This window comes from Neodiprion pinetum, chromosome 6, assembly GCF_021155775.2.
Source record: "Neodiprion pinetum isolate iyNeoPine1 chromosome 6, iyNeoPine1.2, whole genome shotgun sequence".
Classification (NCBI taxonomy): Eukaryota; Metazoa; Arthropoda; class Insecta; order Hymenoptera; family Diprionidae; genus Neodiprion; species Neodiprion pinetum.
In genome coordinates this window covers 22,871,579-22,891,292 of record NC_060237.1, presented here as the reverse complement: position 1 = coordinate 22,891,292, position 19,714 = coordinate 22,871,579, and the positions used below count along the sequence as shown (strand labels likewise).

The following is a 19,714-nucleotide window of genomic DNA, read 5'->3' as shown; positions in this document are numbered from 1 at the left end:
AAGCAACAGCAACAGCAACAGCAACGGCAGCAGCGACAGACAGTTACACTGAGAAATGGTTCCAATCACGTCAGACCTTTCGTATAGTAAAAAGCCAAGAAGAATGGCAAAGCGGGCGATATTTTATCGTCTTTCTGGGCGAGAGAATACCGCCCCCCTCCCGCCCGGCGGTTCCTCTGTCCATTCGCTTTTCCTTCCTACCACGCCAGAAGGTTCGTGGTGCGAGATTGCATGTTCAGCTTATCGTTGGAACTCTCTCGCGGATCAGAGAATCCCGAGATTTTGTTGGTAGGCTCCATCTTCGCGCCCCCGTCGCGCCCTCCTTTCCTTATATCGTGTGCAGCAGGCCGAAGCATCGTGAATCAGATTTTTGTGTACGGAAACCGCCAAGTACGTAAACGATATTTTGCTGTTACAATAAAATTTCGAACGCGGAACAGCATATAATCAACAATTCCTTAGGTAATTTTTCCACGAATATCAAACGGGTCTTACGTGCACTTACGTCAACAAATATGTCCCGTACTTACGGGGGCGGAAGTTATCGCCTATGAGAACAGGAGAATCTGACTGCGTATCTCTTCGCTTAACCCTGCAGCTGCAGCTGTTGCCTAGGACCAGATGCGTGCGTGGAAAGGGGTTTCCGGCACCGATAAACACCCCCCTACCATACAAATGTGACAACATTATGGTTAATCTTGCCCTCCTGCTCGAGCTGCACTAAAAACGTCTAGATAGCGTTTTCGTTCGTACGCTGAAGCCTCGTGATCGAATCAAAAATGTCTACCCCGAATTTACCGTCTTGACGGCACTCTCGTCGTCTGAAGAGATTTAAAAATCGCGACGAGGCCAGAGCACGAGTCGTATCTCCCCATCAAGATCAGATACGGAAACACGTTGGCCACGTTTTATCGACGACTGATACAAAACGTGTCTTTCATCACGTAATTCATGCAGGCAAAGGGTGAGTTATTATCCGGATGGCATACGACATATTTGCATTATACGCGGTTGACATGAGAACACGTCGATACTTTGATGAAAGAGGCCACTGAATTACGATCAGATGTGGACGTTTCGATTCGGCAGCATCAATGGATCATTTGCCTGTAAGCTTGACTGTCGAAGTTGCAATTCGCCTGATCTACGGTACGTCTTTTGCATAACATAATTCGAACTTACTGACTTCTCCAATAATAACAACGTGTTGCGTGTACGAACACCTCAGAAGTGATAATTATAATCAATCAGACGGTATCGGTTATCTGTTGTTCGCTGGTTGTAGACCAGAGTCGTGTTTCGGAGTAAACATGAAATTATCACTAATTGAATACCGGTGTAAATATGCAATTCTACCTCGACGTAAAAGATGGACTGAATACATATTGACGCTGCAGTGGTACAGATATATTCAAGCACCTTGTCAATTTTGTGTTCGTTTTTTAACTGAAATCACTGCCAATTTCCGTTTATCCGATTGGTACCAGTCAATGTTGTAGATGAAAGTAATTCCTGTTGAATCACTAATGGAAAATTAATAAATGCTCGGACAATGCAAAATGCATTCAGATTTTCAAGGTATCGACGTTATTCTCAGAGGTGCAAATTCGCAGTACAGATTTTAGTTTCTTCAGTAACCATCGAAGATTATATCTACAGTAAGTACAATGTTGCCGTTGCAATAAATTTAATCGAATTTATCATGAAATACCGACGCACAGTGCATGATGACGAAATCGCTTCGATAGCCTGTTACTTCAGCCGAAGCGGTAACTGCTGCTGGTAACTCTCTCCATACCGACGTTGAAGGAGAAAATTGACTGTGGAAACCCGGAAATCAAGTTCATGATAGGGTTATCACTAAACTAACCCTCGGCAGCTACGAGAGAAATGGAAAATTCATCTCGGGTTCAGCTATAGTCTTTAAAACAGAATCCTGTACCATTGGACCACAACTGATGATCGCAGTGAATCCTGCAAAGCCTAACTCGCTAGGCAAGAGCTTTTTTCCTTTCCTACAGTGGTAGGTCATTCTGTCTGCCATGGTACCAACGTGTCTATATTAAAAAGCCCCAGTCTCTGGAAATAAGAATAATTTACATGTGATTCAAACTTTATAAATATCAAACACGTGGAGGATGTATTAGAATAAAAAATATGTACAGCGTTGTTTTCCTGCAGGAGCTGTACAGGAACAGCATGTACATCTTTGTAATTATAAACTGCAGTTGAATAATAAGGAAGCCATGAATGCTGAAATTTGGATACTTGCAGAACGAAAAACCTTTCAGATGCGTCTGTCAGATTATACTGTTAGCAGTGAGTTTATAACGCGCAATCGATTTCTGTAGCAAAATTGAGATGATTTAGTGTACGATTGAATTGATTCTAGCAGTTTTCAAATCCCTCAAAACAGGATGCTGTAAACTTTTCGATTCAGAATTGATTTACGAGCCTCTCTTCCCACTAAATGCACTCCCCAGTAAACCAAAACGAATTGAAATGAATTGTCTCAGTAAAAAACTAAATAGCCACGAATTAAAATAAATTGAACAAAATCAACAGCCCCGTGTGCCAATTCTTTTGAATTCCTTTTGATTTGTTTTAATTCCGCTTTTGACATGCTCAATTCGTATTGGTTTACAGGATCTCAGAGCCACAGAGGCTCCTGCGCTTTTAACCAGCATGCAATGTACGAAATCGACATAATGATGTTCCTTTCCCAATAAAAAACAATCCTCGGTAAAAAAAAAAACTTAACATACACCAACTTCGACGACAACTTACGCCACGCAGTGATTGTTGCTTGTATCACAATAAATATTATCGAGAAATTTTAAAGAAATCAGATTAAAAAAAAAAATAGTATGTTACTTTACAAGTGCGGAAAATAAGCGATTTCCAACGAATGTCAACGCAGCATGAGTCAAGGCGAGTTCTGTAATCACTCGAGTCAGATATCGCCCATTCGCAGTTCTGACACACGCTATTTTTGCAACACAGTTTATTTAATAAGTCCATGTTCATTCTATGCTGCCCAAATGTTCTAATCAACAATCAAAATGCATCCGTTTTTTCAATAACCGTGGACGCGACGTAATTTTCGAATCAGAATTCAGCGCGTAACGCGAGAATCGAAGGTTCTGCGCATGTGCTCCAGCTTTCGACAAGCTCTGTGCGAACAGCGTCAACTCGCGAGCGAATTTGCGGCGCCATTTGCACGTGGTCAGCTGCCGGAGTGACATCGGTCTTCTGTATCGCGTCGTATTCGCTGCCCTTTTCGTTGTGTGTGTTTATTTTTTCAATGTGTTCTGTGCCAAAAGTGACTCTCGGTAAATAGTGTGTGCAGCACGGATAATAGCAGTGAGAAAAACAAGGTCGGAACTAGTACAAGAGGATTAACTTGCAGCGTGAGCATGAAAGGTATGTTTGCGACGTCGCTGATAACTCGATTACGCATTTCTATTATACTGCGCAACGATTGAAATTCTGTTCATAGCGTACTGTGTGTTGTTTGGTTTATCTTATTCTTAATTCAAAATCGTGCACTTTCTGCAACAACTATAGTTATTCACGAATCTGTTTCACCGAACAATAGCGTTATCACAGTTTGCTTAATATCAATTTTATCCGTCATAAAAAAAAATGGCTGAGATTATGTGTTTCATCGGTGCTTTCTAATAATTCTCGAATTCCTTTTGAACGATTCTGCGCTTTTTGCTTACGTTTCGTTGAATAGAGCGGAGAAAAGGACTGCGATAAACAGTGCGAACAAGTTGACGAGGGCACCTTTGAGCTTCGGTAGGAAAATATAATACGTGTGCAGTTCTAGGCGTCCGTCCTCTGCTCCGCAATTCTCCGTATCAAGGTCCTTCACTCGTCATGCTTGTAAAATAAATATTGCCTGAAAATAGCTGGTGGTGAATCACATCATATCTATCCACTAAAAAAAAAAAATTTTCACCTCATGGTAGCTGCTTTTAAACGATCACAGAATCGCCACGAAGGATTGATTTTTCGACGTTCGTAAAAATGAGTATTTAATTTTCCGTTTGATTTTCACCGTTGAAATTAAATTTTTCGTAGCGTGAAAAGTGTGACCTCGCTAAATGTTGACTCGTTTTACCCGACAACTAGTTATTAATAACCAGCAATTTCTTGGTATCCCGTAGCTAACCGGTAAATGCCTGCTTTGTTTACTTCTGGAGCTTATCGCTTCAACAGTTTTACCAAGCTTCAAATGCGAATCTTACCTTCAAAAGCTCTCGGGATAATATGGAATTGGGTGTTGCTCCGTCGATATTTTACTCAACGTCAGGGTTTCTCGTGCCTCCATTGTACGGTACGTTGGTTGAAGTTGGATGAAAATTGGTCAAGAAAATGCCTTCTTCATCGTTTATTGGTATTTTCTCATTGACGCCCACGCTATTGATATAAAATATTTTATAAAATGTGAGATAAAAATTTACGAAGTGTACATTTCATCACAAAAAAACTCTCTGTATTAATACGCAGTACTTAAATCCTCACGTTTGATTCCACAATTTGTGAGAGCAGTTATATTCACACCGCGTAAAATTTCGAAAGTTAAGAAGTCCTCACTGAAATCTGTTTCTAAAATTGCAAGAAAATGAATATTTTTCACCGGAAATTGGCGAATCTCAATGCTATACTATAATAATTGTCTTTTCTGTTACTTGGACTTCTAGAAATGAAAAAAACATATTTTGCTACGAAAATTCACCTCACCCGAGGGATCTTCTGAAAAATATTTTGGAAGATATTTTGATGTAACATAATTTTCTTATAACTTCTAACCACATAAGATGATATTTTCCGGAATGCTGAACATTATAAGCTAAAAATTGTTTAGCACGGGTTTTGAGATTTATACCTTTCTTAATAATGATACGTTAATTTTAAATTTCGTGTTAGACACAATTCAAGTGAACTGCAATTTTTGTGATTATTGCACAACCTGACACGTAACCAATTTCAAAAAAAAAAATCCGTCCAACGTTGAGAATATCACTTTCTCACAGCCATTGCGATGAGTTTAATAAATCTATGACGGTTGGAGACCGACTTTAACTTCGTTGTGCTAATTCGACGTTCGTCAAAAACGGTACTGCAATACAAATTCGAGTTTTCCGAAAAGATAGAGGGGAATTCCATCTTTTTTAGGGCGGGTACGCCTCGTCACGTGTAAGAGTTTAATCACAGAGTCACTCGTTGACGAGAGATCGTTCAGGTCAAAAATAGTGGTTCTACGTGTTTGGCTTTAATGCTCTCCGCCCCCCTTCAGTGACGTTGTAATTAAGTCGGCAAATAACCTCGGACGCCTTTATTTCTGCGGTACGTCTCCTTGGCCTTCTTTCTCTATCCAATTCCCCTCGTCGCCTCTTCGCAAGCCATCCAACCGCGGACAGGCCGCGCCATCTCTGCCTCATATACGCCCACGTACGCGTGAAAATTCGCGATAGACTTAGAGTTTATTATACCGGCGGCGGGGGGCGATATAAAGAAGAAGAATGTGCGAGCCTGAACAAAATTTTTGCCCATCAACGGACCATAAAACTGCGCCCGTGACATCCCGGTGGAATTTTTCATCGATGCAGGAATCGGTTGACGATGATCGATCGAACGTCGCCGTAAACTTGTTCCAAATATTTTTCAAGCTCAACCCGATACCCCAACGAAGAAAAATACCTCGTCGTATTTAGAATGAACCGATTCACAAGCAATGCGTATTATTTCGAGGCAGTACCGAGTTCTCTTCAAGTATGTCCAAAAAGATGTCCCGAAACACGTACGAAAAGAACAGCCCAACCCCTAACCCTGACATTAACTCTCATCCAGTTTCCAAGAACGATTGCAGACCGTATAGCTGACCATAGCTGACCATAACCGAGGCGAGGGTAGACTCTCCGATTCCCCTGCGACAAGCTCGTCGCGATTGACTTTCATGGAGGATCGCTCTCTGCTGAAACGCCGTGCCGCCGGACTCCCAAGGACGAACGGATCGCCAGGATGACGACGACTTTCACCCCCTTCAGGTCTTTCCTCTCCATCCTCTCCGGACGGGGCAAAGTTCCGAATTTTATGATCCTGCGCGTGTTTCGAATACTAAGATAATTACACCGATTTCGGTTCTGACCCGCGTTTAAACCCCTCCACCCGTTGCACGATACCCCGGTATATTATACAAATAGGAATCTCATCTTCCCTCGATCGAGAATTTCGGATTCGAACGATGAAATTCGCGTACAGGCCAGTCTCGACAAACTAAGTGCGAAAATTGGTAGAAAAATTTATCGGGCGATCAATGAATGTACAGGAAAAATAACTTTTTAATAATCGAGCATATACTCCGACAGCCTAAGGTTGCAAACTCGTTCGATTCGTTTCATTTTACGGAAAAAACATCATGAACGATACTCAAAATCGAATTGAATGGTCATATTGATACATGCTAGAAATACAGATCATTGAATAAATAAGCGATTGAAATCTATGAGATTGTGATTTGACTACTTGGAATGGTGAAAATGAGTTTCGTAATGGTATATAAACGAGCTTGATAAGAAACATCAACGACGAAACATTGTTTTTCACGAGTCAGAAGAAAGTGATCGATCCGGTATGCCAAATTCAGGACCTTTGGTAAGTGCTTGCAGCCACTGACGTCATCCTTGCCTCGACGTAGGAATTATCAACGATGCGCTGAGCTACCCTCTTCGCTGGAAGGAGCAGCTAAAAGGCTGTAAGAAAGCAGATTGGCTATTGACAAACTAACGACGTTGATATCATTAGTAAAAAACGCGACTTGCGTTATTTCAAGCGATCTCCGACCATCTACATGCGGACAACTCTACTGACGTATCCTGTGCTGGTGGACGGGATGCTTCTGCTAGAATGATATTCACCGTGTGCAACTCGACTTCTCGTCCAGGGTCTAAGATGAAGTTTGTCGCACAGTCGGCAGGAATGGAGGAGATGAAAATCAGCCACCTATGGTCCAAGGCCCATAATTGATTGAAACAAACGCAAAGTCGCTTTTGTACTCTTGATATCAATGTCACACGTTTGTTAATATTTATCTCATGGATTTCTCTTGGTCAACTTTTTATATCCATGAACTCAATTCCACCCATCCATGGTTCGTATCTTACCGAAGGCCTGTTCGGCAGAAGTCACGATTTTCATAACTGACCGGTTCGTTTGTTAATTTGTAATATGACCATTGAATTTTCTCGTCCATCGCATGTGAATTTATTTGAATCCGAAATTGAATTTTCCTGCGAATCTAACAAATCTCTCGCTGAAAGATTCTAACTTTAAAATATATTCATGATGCCTACTTGAAAATTTCGACAGCTTTCCGCCTCACGTAGCCTGGCCGAGTTGACGTGCCCAACGAACCGACGAAAAATTGACTTCAAATTCATCCGATGAGCCAATAAAGACAAAGTCTTCGGTGTATGCAGACGTGGTTGCATGATTGTATTGTCAGATTATCACGATATTTACTTTCTTGTATTATATCTTCATTCAACCATTAATTTTTGCAATTCTTGGGTTAAATTTCGATGAAATTTTTACTTTTGTTTTTTTTTAGTTCTATCCTTTTTTCAAATCCTCTCTTTTTTTATTCATCGCTCATATTATGAAGAAATTTGTATATCGCGAGTCTAATGACATATGCTCGTAACCGCCAAAAATGCGATTTTATCAGAATAAGATGATAATTTTTGGCGGTCACGCCCTTATGCAACTACTGTAGTAGATTTCAATTTTCATCAGGACCAAAAGGCCGTATCTACCAGTACATATGACGTTTCGCTTTTGATTAAAACGTTATGTAATTCAACGTTTCTGACCATATTTCTATGTTTTAAGCGTAGTTGCGAGAAAAAGAGATTTATATTCAAAAGCAAAAGGTCCTAACCCTACGCCATTAGACGCGTGATATGTATATATATACATATAAACTTAGAATTTATTTATTTATTTTCTCAAGAAAATGCCAAAAATGTTTTTGTCAACGGAGATATTCCTCCTTTGCTTTTATATATGTTTATATACATTGTTCCGCGATCTACGTACATAAACGTTGTTATTCTCGGCAAGGATTATAGGAAGAAAGTATCAATGAATGGATTCAACGATGTCGTTTGACACTGCGAATTAATGCAAGAGGTGCACTCGTATGCATATGAATATATGATATACGTGCAAGTCGGGCACCTAACTTTCGTAACAATGATTGGAAGCTCTGGAAACCGGGGAGGCACTGAGAGCTCGCCTTTAGTATATTAATATCAATTTATTGCGCAATCCCCGTATAGTTTTCTCGCATTTTCGTAATATCGTCCCCCCTCCCCCCCCTGCACTCCGAAAATCGCGTTAATTTAATTCGGATCAAATATACTCTCTCTGTTTGCTCGTTATTGTTATTATTAACATTACCGTTGTTATTATTCTTTTTTTTTCACGAGCATTCTGCGGTGACGACGAAATCTTGGTGACTTTCTGCAGCCGCGTTGAGGCAACATTGCGGTCGTTGTGACAATCGTAAGATATGCGAACCATCTGGAGTCCACCCTACGCCACCTCGTAATCCGTAGTTACATGGAAACGCGCGGTGAAATCCCCAGTCACTAGCAAAACAATTTCCTAGCTTATTAGACACGTCGTTGAGGCCACAGCTGCGGGTAAGCCAGTCATATTGGCCTGTCAGTATCCGCACGCAGGCGTATATCTATGTATTCATCGCATGAATGCGCTTTCCTTAGTGCCAACGAAAATTACACTAAATTTCGGACCCTTGGGAAATGGCAGAGCTTATGGAACTGCCGAGGCACCTACTTCGTTGACGCAAAAGTTGTCTTGATAGTTCGCGAATTGGCTCACCGTTCGTGTATAATGTACGTGGAATTATTGTACCAAGTAATATTCGACATTTCCTATAACGCTTGAGGTGGATTAACAATCTGATTAATTGTCAACTTTTTCGAATAACGGAATATAATTTGAAAAATAATGGAGATTTGATTGGGATGTGAATTCTCTTTTTATTCTTCACTCTCAACTCGTTTAAATAACTCTGATCTGATATGGGATAATTATTTTTGTGGATATTGTATCGAAAACATTTACCAACGATCTAATATTTACCCGAAATAATCGTGCCAACGTTGCTCTTCAGGTTATTATCAGCCACTCTCGTTCACACAAGTTTCTCAATATAAATAAATTGAATACCGGAATCTTTTACGGCGGAGCTACACTTTTTATGTTAATAAACAAATCCGTCGTATATGGTTGATCATTTTCCATTCTAATATCCTGTTATACGAGTACATACAAGTTATATTTCCAAAGCTTGTAATAATTTTCGATCGATTTGACCCTCGGATAAGGTCGTAACGATCGGTTTAACGATCAGCTGAAAAATCACTCGATCACGCATCTCTACGTGAAATGAAAATGAAGTACATGGACACGTCTTACATGCCCATCCTAATTTGGCGAAAGTTCCATATTCTACCGAGTCACGTCAGCTTCTCACCGCGTGACGGAGTCCTAAGGCCGATTCGCGATTGGTTTAGACAGTCTGCGAACCTACCCTGTACATTAACCCTCGTCAATCAGGATCCGTGCAGAGACGGTGAACGAGGTTCTGAAAATAGTAGATCCATTATGCTGAAATCATGAAATTATTAAGGCGTTCGGCATGGCCCCCGGTTTTGGGAAATTTTCTTTCATACCAAACGAAACGTCATCCTTAAAGATATCACCGAAAGAGCAGTCAGTTTCAACGAATTTCGCACATGTAGAAACCCAGCTTTGTTTCCAAGGAAACGAATCGGCGTCCGGCCATTCAACCCGTCTCTGTGAGACTCACCTTTAAATTTGAGCAAACAGGTTCGCAGATCCGATTTGATATCCGACCCGATCCATCGCGATGCCGAGTATGTTCAGGGCAAAATACACGCGCAATGTATGCTGCGGGACGTTCGACGTAGGTGGATAGGTACCTTCGTATTATACGCACACGGATACAGGATATGGGGGCAACGCATTATACGGAGCATAGACGCCGAGTATTCCTCAGGGCAGGGTTACGACAGCACTCGAAGAGAATGGGGAAACCCCGGAGTTGCCGGTTGACGGAGTGAGCTGGTTCAACCGAAGCGATTAAATTTTAATTACGACTTCTCGCGCCGCCCGGCTGCTCCGTTTCGTTCAGTTACTTCCGCCGTTACTCCCTCTCACCCCACCTTTTCTATCTATCATGCGTTCTTGGATCCTCGGGATCAAAAATGACACCGAGTAAATTATTTTTCAGCTTTTCGTTGTCTTGGGTCAAATCTTAGTTTCTTCAACTGTAGTTCTGCCGAAATCGGGAAAATACGGTTTCGTAAAACTATTTTTTCGTTTACTGATTCAGGTTTGCCGATTCTGGTCCATTTTTGATTAGTTGAGAATCGCACAAATTTTAGATTCCTTGGATTTCACGCAAGGAAATTCAATTTTGGAACTGAACCGATGAAAACATTGTTAAAAAAAATGGGGTTTAATGTAATGATATTGGAATGTATGAAAAATACTGATTATTGAACATCAGAGAACGATTGATACAAAATCGTTATTCGTCTACACTTCGGTACTTGGATTCTTAATTAACAGGACTGTGTGGTTCAAAATGGATTTTTCGCTAGGTACTACAGACCTGATACGACAATGGTTTTGAAAAAACCTGGTTTTCAACAATTAAACATCTATCAACATTACTTGTTTGGCAAGTCAGCAGGGAAAAATCCGATCATATATGTATAAAATTCAGGAACTACAGCGAGTACTTGCAGCTGTTGATGTCAAGCCCCGTCTCGACTTACGAATAATGAATGCTGTGTGGAGCAGCTCTGTCGACCGGAATTAACGCCAAGAATTACACGGAATTAATCAATAATTGAAAATGCCAGAATAAGCGTGGTACTAAGCACGTTGCCATTCATCCAACCACTGAATGAATAAAGAACAATTAAAATATATGAAGTTGTATTAGTGGTGAAAAATGAGACCCACGCTTGCAATCCACTGTGAAGCACTGCTTTTCGTGCCTGACTTGAAATTCTTGTTGGTAGTAATAAAGAGAGCAGGAAAATCGGGTATTGAATAAAATCGGAATTTGAGATTTACGATTCTTTAAACAAGCACAACGTTGTTTTTCTACCGCTGCCCTGATATCAATGTCACACGCTTGTCGATATCCGTTAACAAGCTTTTTGTACCAACGATCTTTTTGCCACGCATCTGCTTTTTAAATTTAGCGAATGACGATTTCGTTCTGTTCGATTACTATTTTAACCGATGCAACCAGTGTATGTTTTATCGTATTACTCGAGTCCAAAACTGAATTTATTTGCGACATCTAAAAAATTTATTACCCATGTCTACGTAGGTACATACATATAAATATAAGAACATCACATTGATGCTTGCGAATTTAACAATTTCTGTAAATTGGTCTAATCGGTTGGTGAAATAGAATTATTCTCCACACTTAAAAATTGGGAGGTGAAATTTTCTGAGATTTTTACGATGTTTAATTCCATTAAAATTCTTACGCGAAAGTCACTTTGGACGATGGACAGTTTTGTTGAGAGAGAAAATCCGGGGAAATAGAAGAAGACAGAGAAAGAGAATAAAGTGACGAAGGATGTTGCTCGTGGCACTTAACTCGCAGACCGTTTTACTTTTTACAACATCCATGACATTATATACTTGCTTTGCTGTGTTGCAAGCTTCGCAATTTAGAGTGTGCGGCGCGTCGAGGTTGACGAGAAGAAATGAGAGTTAAAAAAACTGGATTTGAAGCCGAGTTTATCAATTTTCAAGCCAAAGTTATACGGGAAACGCCTCGATTTTTCCACGTACTTTACTATATAATTTTGTTCACTTTTTTTACAAAACTATAATTAGAATTTTTGATTGTTCAATGAATTTTTTTTCGCAAACGAAATAAAATGACCCCAGAAAAATCAGTGGCAACCTTTTCTCCGTTCATATATTTCATGGAATAAACTTCATATTTGGATTCCTCAATATGTATAATGGCATTGGATTTTGGTTTTGTAAAGTTTACGTTAAGTTAATAACCTGATTTGGCTTGTTACCCTAATAATGCCTGAATTTCAAAGACATTATGCTAGTTGAAAAATCGAAAGGTAACGTGATTCGATTACTTGCACATAAAAACTGAATCAATTTGAGCGAAATTTCACGTTTCCCATCGGAGCCAAAGCTATTCCGTCTAGAATCTCCAATATATGACGAATAATTCTTCTCTCCAACTCGATCATAATGCGCATACGATGCATGCTCCTCGAACGTGAGATGCATAATTCACTATCATTGATAGCTCGTGAACCGGCCACGTCTCGCCGGAGCCGTGCTTTTACATACTACTGCGTGAGCCTCGTTGCCCGATTTACTTCTACAGAAACTGTTCGCACTCGGCTTGGGTTCCATTTACTTTTATCCATACGTCAACGCTACGAAGTTTTCATGCGTATTTCAAGCCGGATTCTAATCAGGCCGATTATGCATACGTAACTCGCTCTGAAACGTGCATTAAGGAATTCGCAGTAGTACAGCACGCAGTTGGGTCAGACAGAGCGATCAACGAGGATTGAATCAGTGAGAACGCTGTTCGCATTCGTCCATCATTGTGATTTCATTTCTGTGTATAGATTTTTCGGGAGAATCCTATCGTGTTTAGTTCGTAGTAGTCGCTATAATTTGGTCTGTATCTCAAAGCGTGACAACGATTTCGTTTTAATTTTCATCGTTTCCCATCGATTCGACAACTTACTGTAGTAAATCAAGACAAAGTATTTGGCGTCCAGGATGAGGAGAACAACTTGTGCCAAAATTTCACGCGGTAACGAGAATTTGGGAACAGGAACTCGTAAGTGTCGCATAACCGTTTTGCATCCTCGAGTCAAAGGAAGCCGCGTGGTTGACGTATCCATGGGTCGCGAGCACGCTTGACAAGGATAGATGCGGCAAGCTAGGCAGAACAATGCGGATCTCATTACGAGACGGCGAAGAGATTTCTCCGGCGTTGTGGCAGTACGCGCTTCACGCCCCGGGGGCACTGGTATTGACATTTGTTCCTCGTCTGGGTAAAGTGACAGACGAGTTCGTAACGGTCCCTGAGCTTCTGTCGAATATTCCGACAGTGAGTTTAATGCGGCGCGAATACTTCCCAGTGGTCTCAGTCATCTATTTGCTCCTCGGGGTTCTCCACCTTCGGAAATAAGACTGCCTTTATTTTTATGGGCAAAAGTCGAAGCCGCCTCGCAGAATCTCATCGTGCGGACCTTGTCAGGCCGGAAGTTGCGACGCTGCTGCCATCCTCTCCCGAGCTTTAATTGACGATGATTAACGATGCCGCGAATGAGACATGCAACAGGGGGATACAAAAGAAATGTTTGAATGCAAGAACACCGAGGGACCTCGAAGGCCGAATAAGCCGTAATCTGACCGGTAAATTGTTAAATGTCTCATAGGGGACGCTTTGGAGGCTTGGCCGGTTCGCTGAGGGTTGTTCTAAATCCCCTGTAATGGCTGAATGCAAAGTTGCTAAAAGACACGCGGTAAATAACGAACGAAATCCAATTCCGTTGCGGTTGGAATTCACGCTCCTGCGCGTTATCCGTTCTCCTGCCAGCATATACTACCCCGTATATGCGGTGGGCGGGGGGTGGCATATATACAAATCGAAATAAGCCCGACGCGTTTGATCCCATTTCAGTGGCAATCGGACGTGCGGCAATCATGACGAAATGAGACTCCGTCGTCTGCTACGCACGCATCGTCGATCCGTTTTTTTTTTTCTTTTTTCTTTCTTTTTTTTCATCCATCATAAGTCGGTCATTTTCTTGTTCCATCTTTTCGTCCCCTTTTTTTTGTTCCTCGTTCGGTGTAGGCGAATGCTAAAAAGTAACCACTGGATGAATAGCTGACTCCGCATTTCAACATCTATTTAGGATTTGAACTACAGAATTTTCTACAATGTTACGCGTATCGCACGCGTACCACACCACGTATTTCGACCGGCGCACGTGTTGCTAACAGCTTCAACTCTGCGACACAAATAAAACGTTCTCGTTTTCTCTTCTCTCTTCCCTTCTTCCTTCCTTCCTTCCTTCCTTCCTTTTTCCGCTTCCGAGACCTGTTCGTCTCTCTTCGGATCGGACGTGCATAGCAAGAAACACCCTCTACGACCTTTTGCCCTCTTCTTTTTCGCTGCTGCGGAATACCGACGCGGAATATGCTAGTTTTATCTTTGCCACGGGCTTTTATACCTTCTTTATGGACGTTCGGTTGTCGTTTGGTTTCATTTCTTCCGAGTTAACACACCGGGGGAAAGGAATCGCCGATGATTACACGCTTGGTCAATGGGTCGACGCCAATTTCGGACGCGGAGGATTACCGCGGTGATACCTAGCGTCGTTTATCAAGCACCTCGAACTCCCCTTTTCCATCGGCTACAACTTTCTGGCCGGTGGAGTATGATTCTGCCGTTTCGTCGTATTTTTTCATAATTATTATTGCTTACGTAATGTATTACTAACTCTTCTCGTCCTCCTTACCTTCCTCTCTATCCGAACGTCAACACGCCGCTCATCACTTAACCGTCACAATTTTCGCGTGCTTAATTCGCCAACAGCTCGCTAGACACTAATTCAATTATACACGCCGACGCTGGTGGGAGTTTGAAATTTTATCTAAATTACGCACGCTAACTAACGAGTGTTAGAAATTATATGAGATTTTAGTTACAAGTTATGATGGGCTTCCCGCTTTAGCTACTGAAACGGAATAATATTGCTCTTCTTCGAGGTCTCGAAACTCAGTCACGGCGAAACGGTGAGAGAAGAGTGAAGAAATGGTGGGATCAGGGAAACGAAGGGAGGAATGGGAAGTGAAGGAAAAGAAGAAGCTGGAGAAAAAGTAAGGACGGTGTGTAATTTGTTGGGATCACAGCCTGAATGAATAAGTACGAAAATTCCTTGCAGGCTCTTATTATTATTATAACCGACGAGTACGTGAAACGAAATACAAAGTTAATAACTGTTGCTCCGCAGAAGCATGGGCGTTGTTTCACCGCTGGAATAAAATCCATTAGCCACTTCGCCCATCGTCGCCGTGTCCTCGTGCAGTGAAAGTGAAATTGGAATCATGAATACATTATAACGGGGGCGGTGAAAACCCTAATTTTATACGAAATATCATTCTTTATACATACATATATCTGCCATGTACCCACATCCCGTGCGAAGGTGAAGATCGGGTGAATGTAAAAATATGTTCTCGCTCATACTCTTCACCATCATTCACACCGGAACAAGGCTTTCTTTCCCGTAGTTTCCACTCACAGATCATGTACTCGTATTCTAACGCGATGAAATGGGATTTAACCAAGGCATTCGATTCTGTCGCCCAGTTTCTCAGCCATCCGAACGATTCTCGGTACGTTTCTTCTTCCAAGTCGTATCGATATCTAAAAACAAGAGAATATAGCCGATCGGTGACATAAGTCGGACTTGCCAAGACTCCGGAAAAAATCTCTTCAAAGAGGGGAAACGATCATTGGTAAAACGATCGTTGCGGTTTTTTTTTTCTTTTTAGTCTCTTTCTTTACTTGTATTTTTCTTTTTTATACGCTCACTGTCAACGTCCGGTGATACATGTCGTGAATCGCTGGAGGAATCTTATCACACCGGTACGTCGGAGGATTGAACTACTCGTCGGGTGGCAAACATACTACCGCGGGTCTCAACAGATTTCCCATGTGAGGGTGGTTGACGCAGAAAATGCGGTAGACTTCTGTCCGCGGCAAGTTACTTCCGGCGCACCTCACATGTCACTGTCAGGTGTTCCAGACTCTGCAGACAAATTTTGCCGCACACGTTTAAATAAGTACCAACCGCATGCCTTATTCATAATTGCGTTAACGCGCGAAGATAAACATCTACCCGTGAAACTTGGGTAAAAAATTTGTCTCAATTCCGAGAGATGCGGAGTGTCTGTTTTGAATTGATAACGAAAACGCATACACAAAAATAAAGAAAAGGGTATAGGAATTTTCGAGTAATCCGCAACAATCTCTCCTGAGGGTACGCGTTAGCTTTACTGTTTGCACTTCTCCGGAGATAATTCTACTCGAAGTTGCAAGTCTGATAAAATTTAGGGACTTACGTGGCACGCGTACGTATAATGTAATAAAATAAAACGTGTATTAAGCCTTGGATGGTGGGATGCAGGCGACGGTGGTGAAAGCCTCTATGGTAAGTTGAGTAAGCTAGAACGGAGCCTGAGCTAATGAGACGAGATATGCTTGCTCAAACAAGTTTTGACAGAATCTACCATGATGCTCAACCGTGCAGTGCTCTTTAACGAAAGATGGCTCGCTAACCGTAATGCATACGTAATGGACGAAGTTTTCATTTACTATGGTAAATGGCTTCTTGCTTGCTTGCTTGCTTGTTTGCTCGCTTGTCTTTCTCGTTCCCTAGTCTCGATCAATTTTCCTCAAACAAAAGGTAACCCCTCCAAGTCTTGATTACACCTACTAGCTGCCTTATGAGAACCCGGGGTTACCCTTGTGTTGCGTTAGCTGCGGATATCACGATGTCACGTGAACGCCTTGTAACGCTAATTAAGGGATTGCAGGTAATTAGGTTTTAGTGAGATCTGATCGTGATCAAAATGACAATAAATGTATTTAACGAATTGATACGATAGTAGATCGATGTGATTTCGTGTTACGGCGAAGTTCCGATTGATATATCCATTTACGCGAGTACAGATTGAAAGCGCGTGGACAACTAATATGCATTTCAAATTGAAAGAAAGGTAATGTTGTGGGGGAGGGTAGAGAAGAGACATGATGTGGGTCATAAATTCTTAGGATGAGGATGTGGTGGGAAAAATGCATCTAGGTACTTGAAAGGTTGGACATAGAAAATTTGAATAGAATGTATGGATAGAAAACTGAAGGACCAAGTGAAACTTGCAATTAGCAGAAAATATGTGGAAACCAGATGCATGGTTGTAAATTACCTTTTAAAGCTCAGCGAGGATTTTGCGAAGCAATAATACAATATTCTTTCGCTAGGGATCATTGAATTTCACCACATTAGGTACAAGAATTTTCCATTTTTTCGATTCCCTCTCTTTTTGTCTCTTTGTTGAATTACAGTTATATTGAAAATTCTTTTCGTTTAATATCGCCGGTTTCAATATTTTTTCTCGAATGGAACGACATCGTCGAACAGTTAGCTGAGTATGGTCGTGATCAACTCGAGGAAATAACCCGAAAGCTTTCGGAGAGTGTAATCGTTCAATTACGGATTATTCTGACAATCGTTATGATTGTCGTCATTGTTATTGCGCACCATGGGCGCGGGTGGTTCTAATTTCGTTATTATATTATAATACACTTATACTATTACCGTTTACTTCGTGCTTCATTATATCCGTAATGAAAGCGGGGTGATTGATTTGGGGAAGAAATAATAACAGCTACTAACGGCTGAGCGTCACAATTATAGGCTCAAAATACATCTCGACACCTTAACAGAAACTGTATTTAGCCAATTGTTGACCCCCAGGTATAATCATTACAACATTATAACTAATGATACATTTTTCACCATTATATGTTGGCAATAACGCCGTCACTGATTGTTACGAAAATAACAGACATTATGAAAATTGGACCAATTTCCATTTCATCCTTCCCGGTCGCCGCACGTCGAACCACCTTTAAAGTGGCTTATTCGTCGATGTGTACAAGGCTCATCGCATTAGCCGACAGAGACGCATTTTTCTAAAACTCTTCGTATCGACGGTTACTTTATGCTTCGACAAAAGGAGCTCCGGATTGACGACGTGGGGCGGGACGGATGGGCATTGTGGTGTCCGATTGTAGCCGGGAAAGAGAGTCGAAGTGGGGCTCCAGAGTCCCGGGGTTAGAGTGGGTTGAAACGATCCTAATAGGCATTCAGTAAAGGAAACGCAATTTCAGAATACGTCTTCAATCCTTACTCGCCGATCGTTTTCTACGTCTCAGATTTCGGAACGTCAAAGATTTCAGAGGACACAGTTTTATGCAAAGGAGAAAATTTTCGCTCGACGTATATTGAGATCTTTCAATATTGGCAGATGCACGGCTTCGTGTTGCAAAATTCTTCTTCACATCTTTGAGACACAAGTCTTTTCGTCAATTTTATTCCATTCGCTATCGCTTACCGTGATTAGACAGACACTGATTTCTCGTAGGTACTCGCATTCCAAACATCGGGAAGTGATGCGTTTTCGCGAGTAGAACCAATTAGCAATTTCCCTTGGTTCGCATTTGAAGTCTGAGAGGAGTCGGATCCAAACTGTAAGTGTACCTCTCGACTAGGAGAAGTTGTCAAAGCCAAAGACCCGGGAGTGGTAGCACCTTGGAGTATGTTCGGCTGTAATTTAGTCATCGTGGCAGCGGGTTGCATGCAGGAAACAGTGAATTATGATCAAAAGGTACATGCAATATCACGATGTATGTCTTTAGATATATATATATATCACGTTTATTATTTGTAGTGCAATCTAATTTACCTGATTAATTTCTGGGATGATGTTGTCTGCGCAAATTGTTTGAGGTTCTCTTCACGAACGTTGCAAAGTGGTGAAATTTTTCAACGACTATTGTATACGCAACGTGCTGCTCTCCGGCATCCGGTAACCCATGCACGCCGAGCTGCTCGAGAAGCGTAGATACGCGGTGTGGTTGATCCCAAAGGACCCCGGTGAATCGTGTTGTTTTCAGTCTGGAAGCGTGCGAGCTGGGTGGTGGCTCCTCTTTAGGAGCAGGAAATTTGACGACGTCAAATTTCGTTCAACATCCACGACCCGGGAAACCCGCTACGTTCCCCTCGGGCCGTTTTGAGATACGACCGGTCATGCATAAGACCTCTTTCGCTGCACCATTTCAGGATTAAGCCGTTCATCTCTTTTCCAGAAACGAAAACAAACATGTTCAGAGACACTCGTCGCGTCCACGTGACGCAAAAAATCGCGTAACGCACTTTTTCGAAATTACGGAAAAAAGTGGAAAGGAGTTTTAATACGCCTGTGTATATCACACACGTGTGTATTTGTCGGTAATGCCGATATATGAAGCTTGTACATTATACACATGTATGCACTTATATGTGTGTATAAACTCACCGCCGAACAAACAAGAGTCGAAGCAATTTGTACAGGGTTGCCGGTAAATCAACATCACCGGCAGCACGAATGGTCCACGACATTGATTTACAGATGTTCGCATTATAGCCATGTGTACAGGTACCAACCAGCAGCAAACGTGCTCGCATGGTGATAGAACGTGTGTTCGCAATTATTCCGTTTATTTGCCAATTCATGCCGTGGTCATCGTCGTCGGTTTCTGCACGCGTCCACCTTTGAACGAAACTCGTTTTACGGCCACTTTGACGAGGCTGAACAAGCTTTAAATCCCAAATTACAATCGTTAGAGGAACGACAAGAAAAATGCAATGGAAGAAAAAAAACAGATGGTCAACCAATAATACATGAAGGAAAAAAAAAAATTTGCCATCCATATTTTTTCTCCACAAAAACAGATGTA

The 19,714-nt window shown here is 41.6% G+C and overlaps 1 protein-coding gene across 2 annotated transcripts in view; it reads left to right on the top strand.

The window, feature by feature from the left end:
- The first annotated feature begins 3,230 nt into the window (after positions 1-3,230).
- Positions 3,231-19,714, top strand: part of Theg (Testicular haploid expressed gene) — a 36,189-nt gene continuing 19,705 nt past the window's right edge. The window contains exons 1-2 of one of the 2 annotated variants that reach the window (XM_046633327.1): positions 3,231-3,423; positions 14,883-15,027. In XM_046633327.1, coding sequence (XP_046489283.1) covers positions 14,963-15,027 — 65 coding nt within the window. In that variant the 5' untranslated portion in view covers positions 3,231-3,423; positions 14,883-14,962. The remainder of the gene's footprint in view (positions 3,424-14,882; positions 15,028-19,714) is intronic. The other variant, XM_046633328.1, reaches the window with a different exon arrangement.